Source organism: Sesamum indicum, linkage group LG15 (assembly GCF_000512975.1).
Source record: "Sesamum indicum cultivar Zhongzhi No. 13 linkage group LG15, S_indicum_v1.0, whole genome shotgun sequence".
Taxonomy (NCBI): Eukaryota; Viridiplantae; Streptophyta; class Magnoliopsida; order Lamiales; family Pedaliaceae; genus Sesamum; species Sesamum indicum.
In genome coordinates this window covers 6,325,084-6,335,443 of record NC_026159.1, presented here as the reverse complement: position 1 = coordinate 6,335,443, position 10,360 = coordinate 6,325,084, and the positions used below count along the sequence as shown (strand labels likewise).

At 34.2% G+C, this 10,360-nt stretch overlaps 2 protein-coding genes across 2 annotated transcripts in view; one reads left to right on the top strand and one right to left on the bottom strand.

Annotated features, from left to right (window-relative positions):
- On the top strand, window positions 2,081–7,729 carry LOC105178057 (E3 ubiquitin-protein ligase RGLG3). The gene is made up of 12 exons (XM_011101404.2): window positions 2,081–2,299; window positions 3,264–3,588; window positions 3,965–4,049; window positions 4,135–4,275; window positions 4,373–4,486; window positions 5,558–5,655; window positions 5,754–5,833; window positions 5,921–6,026; window positions 6,136–6,263; window positions 6,776–6,908; window positions 6,987–7,043; window positions 7,382–7,729. Exons 2-12 carry the CDS (start codon window positions 3,304–3,306, stop codon window positions 7,463–7,465), a joined length of 1,311 nt encoding a protein of 436 aa, XP_011099706.1. The 5' UTR covers window positions 2,081–2,299; window positions 3,264–3,303; the 3' UTR covers window positions 7,466–7,729.
- LOC105178056 (DNA polymerase delta catalytic subunit) overlaps window positions 8,364–10,360 on the bottom strand; it is a 19,312-nt gene continuing 17,315 nt past the window's right edge. Inside the window, exons 28-30 of the mRNA XM_011101402.2 lie at window positions 9,470–9,543; window positions 9,285–9,372; window positions 8,364–8,936 (exon numbers count right to left, since the gene is read on the bottom strand). Coding sequence (XP_011099704.1) covers window positions 8,849–8,936; window positions 9,285–9,372; window positions 9,470–9,543 — 250 coding nt within the window. The 3' untranslated portion in view covers window positions 8,364–8,848. The remainder of the gene's footprint in view (window positions 8,937–9,284; window positions 9,373–9,469; window positions 9,544–10,360) is intronic.

Genomic DNA, 10,360 nt, shown 5'->3' with positions numbered 1-10,360 from the left:
GGCTGCTTCAATTTGGATTTAAAAAAAAAAAACATGCTTATTCATCCTTTTAAATTATTCTAGGCTACTTCATAATTAAATTACTTGTAATTTTTTGATTTTTTAGATTGGAATCCAAATATAATAAAATAATTATAATTTTAAAATGGAATTTGACATAGATAAAAAATGGGGTTCATGACCAAGCCTAATTAATCTTCATATTTTCATTAATGTTGGTTTTATATTCTATTTTTATATTAAGCACTAGATAGAGTGGCACGCAATACCTAAGTTCATAATTTTAGTAAAATTTGTCATTGTCTTACAACATTATATATAAAAATTATCTGGTAACCTTTATTAATGCAGTAATTACCAATACATATTTTACTGAAATTAATTAAAGAATTGACACTACGCAAAATATACGTTATACTAATAGTGATGATTATATATACATGCAAAATAAATAGTAATATGTCATTTCAATTTCAATTAACAATAAACTTAAATAAAATGAGAGTACATTTATTTTTTTAGTACATTTAATTGCATGGAATTATTTTTTTAAAGAAACTTGATTGAATAGTTAATTTAACATGAGTTGAGTGTTAAAGGGCATTTTTGGTATTATACTAGTTTGATGTAATAGTGTAAAACGGCCCTTTAAATCTATAAACTCACTTCTCTTTATAATAGTATAGATAGATAAATTATTAGTTTCGGATAGAGATCTCTTTTTTATATTTTTTGTATACTTTTATTTAAAGATAAATTATGTTTACATCCTTTAATATTATATTTAATTACATAAAGACTTTATATTTATACCCTAAAGGGGAGTCGATATGATTTGCCTTATGGAGTGTTATTTGTAAAAATTTGTCTGCGCGTATTTGTAATTATAATTAGAGTCTCAAAAAATATAGAGAACTATTTTAATAAATAAAAAAGTATCAAACTTTAATTTTATGTCTAAACTTTTGAAATAATACCTTATCCCTTAAGTATAAATATGCCATGTTAGAAAAACTAAATTTGTTTCACTTCAATAGGATATGAATGTGACACGACGGCTAATAATTAAATAATAATAAAATCAAACATAAATTACGTCTTATTTCATCAACACTCCCTCAAGAAATACATTGTAATTTTGTAAGAAAATATAGAGTGTTTGTATTATTAAACCTAAGATCAAAGATGTCGATATAATTTCATCCAAATTTAAAATAATTGATATTATAAATCCGTTTATGTTCTTTTTTATGTATTAATTTGCCGAATCAAACATAAATACAACTATGGAAGTAATTCAAGAACCCTAGCAAATTGTTGATCAATTATGTTTTCATAACATGGGCTCAAGTATCTTATACACATGTTTTAATTTTTAAGGTAAGTTACATCAACATTCGATTGAAATTTAATTTATTTACACAAGTATTCATTATTATTTAAAAGAATTATAAATATAATTTATGAGGTTGTAATAACAATTGCAAATATGCCTTAGGGGCAAAATTTTACAAGAACAACTCATGTAATAAATTACATCAACAACTCCTCATGATGTATTCTTATAATCTTACAAATGATAAAAAAATATTTATTTAACTAGATATAATTTCAAAAAAAATGTAACATATTTACCATAATTCTCAAAACATCGTCACAATTTAATATTTATAAAAAACGAAAATACTAAACACTTGCTAATTTGTTAAAGTATCTCAACAAATACTAAACAAAACGTAAATTAACTTATTCTAAATCTTGCAAGCTATACAACACTTGCAATAAAAGTGAATATCTACATAGTCCAAAATCAAAAGAATTAAATCATTTGAGAAAGAAAAGAGCGTTGAGTGTGAACTTTGAGAGTCAAGCTCCAAGAAACAAAAACTAAATAAATGCATGTGGAATGTGAATGATAATCCCATCATCATCAATTATCTATTGTTAAACAAAGAGGTTCAATTATCAATTATTAAACAAAGAGGTGGGGAAATGGAGGAGAAGAAGTGCACGCATTTATAATTTTATAGTACAGCTGAATCTTAGAAAAAGGAAACTTTGACACAAAGTGGAGCATGTGGTGATGTGCATCAGCAGCCTATACCAGACTAGAAAATTGTCAGCCACTGTCTTTTCTTGATCTTTGACATTTGTTACCCTTTTTACACACCATCTTATGAGTTATGACACAAGAAAAAGGAAATAGAGCCTAAAAAGACTACTCCAGCTTTTGGTTTTAACTTTCAACCAGCACGCCATACCCCATATGTTCCCATTTGCCATACCTAACTAGCAGAAGGTAAGGTTGCTTCTCTCTCTCTCTGTGTGCTGATTCTGGTATGTTTTGCCTGCATATGTTGATGTATTTGTTTGTATCAATTGTAATTGTTTGAATTTTGAAGGGATTTAGGAGTTCTGAATTTGCAGTTTTGTATGTTGGCATTGTTTTTCTTGTTGACTTAGTTTTCTGGTGATGGATATGGATTCTTGGATAAGGCCCGGGATTGTTATTGAATTGGGCCCAGAATTAACTGATCATTTGTGGCAAGTGTTTGTAGAAAATGGAAGGGGTTTTTGGATTCTCTTTTAGTTTTGTGGCCAAAAGAGTGAGTTTCTTCTCTGTTTAGCTAATTGGAGAAAGGAATTTATGGGGTATATGAAGCAAATTGAATTTAAGTTATTGTCTGTCCCTGTGCTTCGTAGCCAGTCATGATTGCGTAATTCCTTGATCTACAGAGTTATGTTGTTTGGTTGAAGTAAAATGAGATCAGATTGGATATGTATCTTTAGTTTGCTTCCAAAACATATAATTTAAATAAGAAATTACCATCTTTTTAACATTGTCGACCGGCATAGAAGCCGCAGAATGGATTACTATGATTCTTAGATGCGGACCGCGATTCGGTGTGCCTTAGAAATGAAGAAATTGATGGGAAAGTGGAGACATATCATTAGAACGCACTATCGAATGCGGTCCTTGTTGTTGATGTGTGTTACACTTCTTAATGTAGAATGGTCGTTTTCTGTTGCGGCTATTCAAACTCCCCAAAATGCAACAATGCAGTTTACTGTCTGTCATAGATGTTCTCAAGAATCTTACCTCTGGCCAATAATGTGTTCTTCGTCCTTTCTGTTTAAGACAATACTATCTTCACGGACATGCATTTGGGGCCAGGCTGCATTAATGTTGTTATATTGAGTTGATACTTTCGGCTTTCAAGAGTATACTTAGCTAATTCTGCTGCTTGATATTGTTTACACAGAGCTTTTTGTCATTGAAGTCAACATAATACCTCCCACATTATGGGAAATAGTGAATCATCACATGATGAAGACTACGAAAATTTTTCACACCAACCAGCTCCATATGCGGGATACTCTGTCGATACCAGCTATCGACCTCAATCTCCAGAGCATGCTAGAAGTTCGACACACACAAATTATCAGCATCACCCCCCAGCACGAGAGCATCATCACACAGCACGAGAGCATCACCACCCAGCACGAGGAGGAACTTCAGTAAACATTAACCATAGCAAGAAACAGCATTCCAGATACATAGCTGATAACTTCAACTCTTTGGATGAGGTATCCCTTTCCATTCACAGTTTTATTGGCATTTATATGTCGGAGATGTAACTGAGATATGGATGTAATGAACTCCAGCAACAAGATGCAATTTCTCTCTCTTGGAAACACATATTACCATTGGAACCATGAATGGTCATCTATAAGCAAAATGGCATCCATGTCTAACGATTTAGTCTGGAAAGATGCCCAAACTAAATTCTGAGATATCTGTTTTATGGTCTATTTGAAGTTTGCAACAGATTAATACTATCATGATTGTTTTTGCAACAAATCAATATTGTCATGAGTGTTTTCTACTTTTTGCTGGTTAAAGAAGCATGATGAATTTCGAGTTTGTTTCAAAGACTATAACAAGATGTAATTATGTTTTCAGGTTATCGATGCACTAAGAGAAGCTGGCTTGGAATCATCAAATTTGATCCTTGGAATTGATTTTACCAAGAGTAATGAGTGGACAGGTGCATTCATTTAGATTAAACTCATTGCTTATACTTCGCGTGTTTGATCAATGGAGAAGGATATGTGACTTAATTATGGTTATAGGAAGGTATTCTTTCAACAGGAGAAGTCTTCATGCAATTGGTAACTCACCTAACCCATATGAGCAAGCCATTTCTATAATTGGACGAACTCTATCACCCTTCGACGAGGACAATTTGATACCTTGTTTTGGATTTGGGGATGGTCAGTTTTCGTTGATCCTTTTTCCTTTTCCTTTATAATTGTTTGTGTGTTTCAATTATCTAGATATGAATCAGATGATGTTGTATTCTCTTTCCAGCAACAACACATGATCAGTATGTATTCAGCTTTTACCCCGATCATCGACCTTGTAATGGATTTGAGGAAGCTCTATCACGATACAAGGAAATTCTTACACATTTGAACTTATCGGGTAATCATTCATTCTAGCCTAAGGTGGTTTTGTGCATTATCTTTGAACCAGTTATGTTATTATGAGAACTCGATGCAATGTTAATACTATTTATTACTTCTCCAAAAGATCTAAATTTCTTAAAACATGCAGAGAGTTTTTCATTCCTATACACAGCTTCAGAGTTAGAGTCATGGCATTTACAATGCCAAAAAAGTTTGTTGCATGTAGTAATGACATAGTTTAATCCACTTCAATATAACTGTACACGATGCAAGACTAGTTATGTGTTTGAGATTGATGGTTGGTAACTTCTGAGTTCTCAAACCAAATGTGTATATTGTTTTATTCAACATTTCTGGGTCAGAATAACCAACCATATAATCATTTTCTTTCTCTGCAGAGAGTTTCTCCCTTTGTAATATTGTTTCCACATGCATTAGCAGCCACGACCAAAAAACTTCTATCAAGAGCGACATACAAAGCTTTGGTTGCTGAAGATTGAAGTATTATTCTACGTTAAAATTCTTTTCCCGACTGTCAATAATAAGCAAGAAAATATAGAACCAAGCTATTTAAATGAAGAACTAAACCAAAATCGTTCTACATTATTTGCTGAAATTTAGAAAGTTTAAGTTGCGGTTTGTCATGCTAATCTAACATGCAAATAATCAAGATCAGTATGTAGGTGTTAAGGACTGAAACTCCAATGGAAGACGAGAAGAGAATTGTTTTTACCCGGTCATAGGAAAGTGGGTTTTCTTACATTCTTTTTAGAAAAAAAAATGAGAAAGAGGGTTGTCGTACTTTGTTACTAACCACTGACAAGAAGCATATCTCTATCAGTTAAAATCAAAATATTGATTTCTGCAGACTTAATGTCCATGGTGAAAGATTATCATTTACCATTCTTCACTGACTTGTGGTGGAACTGAATTTCATTGTGTTCAGATTGTATACAAAATGTTAACTTGTAATCCAAGATTGAAGTTTATCAATATGTAATTGAAATGTACGTCTTGGTAAGACGGAAAGTTTAGATTGATTATAATATCTTTTATTTGTTGTCTTTCTTGGCTCCTTGACATATAGGCCCAACCTCATTTGCACCTGTAATTGATGCGGCTGTTGATATAGTGGAAAAGAGCAATTTTCAGTATCATGTCCTTGTTATCATCGCAGATGGACAGGTCATATTTCATTTTTCATCAGCAGTTATGCACTTGGCTTCTCACCCTAAACCAATAAAGTAAAGCTGTATAATTTGATCATCTAATGTGGAAATTAGGTCACTAGAAGTCCCGACACGTTACCAGGAAGGTTAAGTCCTCAAGAACAAGCAACTATCAATTCTATAGTTGCCGCGAGGTAAACAGGTTTATTTTTCGGATTTTGGTAATTAGCTGATCACGGCTTGCTATTCACACATGTAACCTGTTGCACATAAATATACAGTGAATATCCTCTCTCGATCATTCTAGTTGGTGTGGGCGATGGACCATGGGATGCGATGAAAGAATTTGATGATAACATTCCTCAGCGAGCATTTGACAACTTCCAGGTACAATGTAATTACTGGAAATTATGTGGAGGTTTGTCTTTTGATAAGAAGTGCGAGTTTGAAATAGATGTTTCTTCTACCATCTAATTTTCCGGGATGGTTTCCACAGTTTGTCAACTTCACAAAAATTATGTCCGAGCACACGGATACGGCTAAAAAAGAATCAGCATTTGCCCTAGCTGCTCTTATGGAAATTCCACTTCAGTACAGAGCAACATTGACCCTGCAATATAAAGAGTAAGTCCACAAACTTAATAGTTCTATATTTTCATAAAAGCTTGCACTAAAATAAGGTGTCATGGCTCCCTGAAAAGTCAGTCTCTTTCTAACCCCATAACTGCATCTTAAAGAAAGTTGGCACCGAATGCACATTCAGAGTCGAGTATAATGAGATAGCTTCTCTTCTCCAAAGCTTGGCACTTTCAAAGGTGTGCCTTCAAATTTATCTCTGGTGCTTTTGGGGCCAGAGTCATGCTTAATTTTGTGAAAAATTCTTATTCAAACCAGGTTGTCACATCCGACTAATCAAATGACAAGTGTTACCGCTTTGCCACGACCACTCTTAATTTACTACATGTAATCACATGTCAAGTATAGTTCGCTTGCGATGTTACCGGTTTTGGATTCAAGTGAATCTTGTCCAAGCTAGAATTCTCCTGATTCAGTCCCTCGGCCCCTCTGCACTCTGTATCTCCTCTCATAATGAATCAAACAAGGTTGAGACTTACTTGTGTTTTCCTTTTGCGTAGAAAATATAATTCAGGTTGTAGGAGACAACCTCTTCCACCTCCTCGTGAAGTAATTGAGCATGATAATGCTAAGAAGTCAGTCGCACATTTAGCAAACTTGGAACCAGCTGAATCAGGACCATCAGCTGAGCAAGTAAGCGACCCCCCCTGTCCCCCTATTGTTGCTAAGTGTTTCTAATTTTGCGCTGAACTTTTCTGTTCCTTTATCAAGGCATGCCCGATCTGCTTGACAAATCCGAAGGACATGGCTTTTGGGTGCGGTCATCTGGTAAGCATCTATTACCTAGTCATACTAGTTTTCGAAATATAAGCTGAGGAATGACAGCAAATTGATACTTGAGAAATGAGTTTACATTTATTATATAAGCTGCCTGGTTGTCCAAAGAGGTTATGGACTGATGTTTAGGGAATACGAAATAAGGCATCCAGATATTATTGACATCTTTTTCATCCTATGAAGTAATAGCAATTAACTGGTTGGAAGCTCCTAAACTGGATTTCAATTCAACACCACTTTGAGACTTTTGTGTAGAATTTAAATTACGCGTAACTGGAATGACACTGGGATCTTATTCTCATTTTACCCTGATGTTTTTGGGATTTCAGACATGCAAGGATTGTGGTGTGTCCATATCTTCATGCCCCTTGTGCCGGCAGCCCATTACCACCAGACTAAGACTTTATGGTTGAAATAGAAACTCATCGACGCTGCAGTTTGAAGATATGATCCAACTTGTAATTAGACGTGTTGAGAAATTTCATCTGTTATCGCCTTCTTTAGCTTACGATACATTACTGCATAATATTCCTTGATGTTCTATACCAAAATATTCATAGTTGAGTAATTCAAGTACTCCCTAAAATGTACACAACCAGAAAGGGAGAACATAGTGGGATATATTATGATGAGTTAGTAAATTTCATTTCAATACAAAGAAAAGACATTTTTGGGGATGTTTTGTTGTTCATAGAATGCACCTGAAAACATCATCCATTCTTGGATAAATGTTTACAAGTACAATGTTAATACATGTTACCGTACCATTGACGTTCATCCTTCTTAATTCAGTCCGATTAGCCGATTACTTGGTTTTTGGGCGATCCAATAATCAAAAAACAAGACCCGAACTTTGGTGACATGATATTGTAATCACGCCGAAGGAGGTGGAGTTATAATCCCACTTCAGTCCATCGGCTATGATGTCCTAAAAAATGACTGGATATGATCCAAATTTTCCTTGCGAAAAAGATTAATTTCTAATAAAACATAAAACATAATTAACATATTCTGATACTTTAATGACTATTTTTATGTGAAATTTCCTTCTCTTCACTAATACATCATTAATCCTTCCAAATAAACAAAAAATATGAAACATTATGATCACCATTCCACGATCCTATCATTCATTAATTCCATCCTAAAAAGTGAACTAGGCCTAAATATTTTTGTTTCATGATCACTGGAACTTGCTGCTTTTCTTGCCATGCACCGTTCCAACATTTACCACCATCTCAAGCATCCTTGCCTGGATATCCCTGAGATATTGCCATACTGAAGGATTATGCTAACACCGAAAACAAGATATACCTACAAGATACAATAGATTAAAGGAAAAAAATTTATCTACAAATGGACAACCAGAAAAAGAAAAAGGAATACAATGAGGCAACTAGAACTGACTTAACAGCTTCTATGCTTTTCTAAATTGTAGTACAACACATGGCAAATCCTCCATTAGAAGTCGTTTACAAACGAGACATGTGCAAACTTGATGCTAAGCATCTTTTGTCAAGATCTATTTGCCAACTGAAAGCCTTGAAACTCAGTAAAATATTTGGCCGTCACTCTCACCTATAAGCATCTCAAAGTCTTGCTATTGCTTGCTAATTGCACAGCTTTCCATTGCATCCTACTCCACTTTGACCTTGCTTTGCCTTTTCTAGTCAGCAAAATATAGTTGCACTTTGCTAGGATGCCAGCATGCGACCACCAAGTACACAGATGAAATATCATCCAACCAGGATTACAGGCTTGTTGCATTTTCGCATCAACAACAAGCTCTTCAAGGATCAGAAGTTCCATCGATCCAATTGTAGCTTGGCTTCTGCCATGTCTTTCTGTGCTTTTTTCCTCCGGTAAAATATTGGACAATCTCGGCTGAGCAAAATATGTACTTATTAGGACCAAATCTTAAGAATGCAACTGAAAACCTGGAACATAATCAGACTACATTTGCCCCACTCCCAGCAAAATAATTGTTATAAACAAATAAATAAATGGATAAATGAAAAGAATCAACCACGAGAGGAAGAGAAAGGAAAGAGAAAAAATGAAAAAAAGAGAAAACTCTGTTGCAAGAGGAAGAAACGGCACAGACATTCTGGATTTGTAGCTGAAATGATGAAATTATATCCAACATGATCTCCAGATATAATAAACCAACAAGCAGGTAGCAAAAACATGAGAGAGAGAGAGAGAGAGAGAGAGAGAGATCACGTATCTCACCTAGTGCACAGCACATCCTGATGAAGAGAGCCTTGGCACTCCTGGCATTGTGTCCATAGCCTACCAAACAGCTCCTCTAATTCAGAAACTGAAAAAAGAAGCATACTTCTGTCATGACCAGTTAGAAACTTCTGATGGCTATTTTACATCTATTGGAGATTAAGGCAGAACAGAGTTCCACATACCATTAGCTACAGACTTGCAATAAAGTTCAGCTTCTCTTCCTTTGCAATGCGAGCATAGAGTATGATCTGAATTACTGGACCAGGGACTAGACATTGTTAATAGCAATTTTATGACATGATACAATAGGTAGCATTGCAATATTTCCAGTCACATTTTTCATTTTTCTTTTTTGGTTCATTTTTGTTCTTGTTTATATATTTGTTTTGATTTTCACTTTTTCAGGCAGAAATTAACACAAAAAGTTTGGAATGAGTTGACTTAGTTGTAAATAGATCAAGGCTACACATAAAAAAGAGCACATATTAGACCATCATCCTTCCTAATAACAGAGATTTAATATCCACCTTCTTGGTGCATGGGCCTCCCAGAAGCACTATTTTTCAGCACCTTAGGTTACATTGTTACAAATGAAGAATTGTATATGGGGAGAAATAAAGATATTGAAATATCAGAGAATTGGTCAAAGGTGGGAAGACAAGAAAATAACAAGCAGGAAAGATTGTGCAGACAATAGTATATATGAGTTCAGCACTAACAACAGAGACTAGTGGCATAACTCCATCTCATCTAGTTTTTACAATGACTATCTTGCTATTTCTATAAATTTCCTCCAACAGACAATTATTTTAGTTAATTCTGCTGGAGAAAATAAAATATTTAATTTCATCCAGAAATTTTGCTAAGTGGTAAAAGGTTCATCATAGATTTCTAATTCAAGTGAGATGTGATCAGAGGCCTGCAAAGAACTGAATCTGTAAGAAACCATACATCAACATTCTCTTCTGAATCTCCTGTCTTAAAATGAATTTAAGTAAAGAAAGTTAATTTTTGTGAATCCATCATTTTATGATGTGCAGCTGCACACAACAACATTGCATAGTCCCACTGTT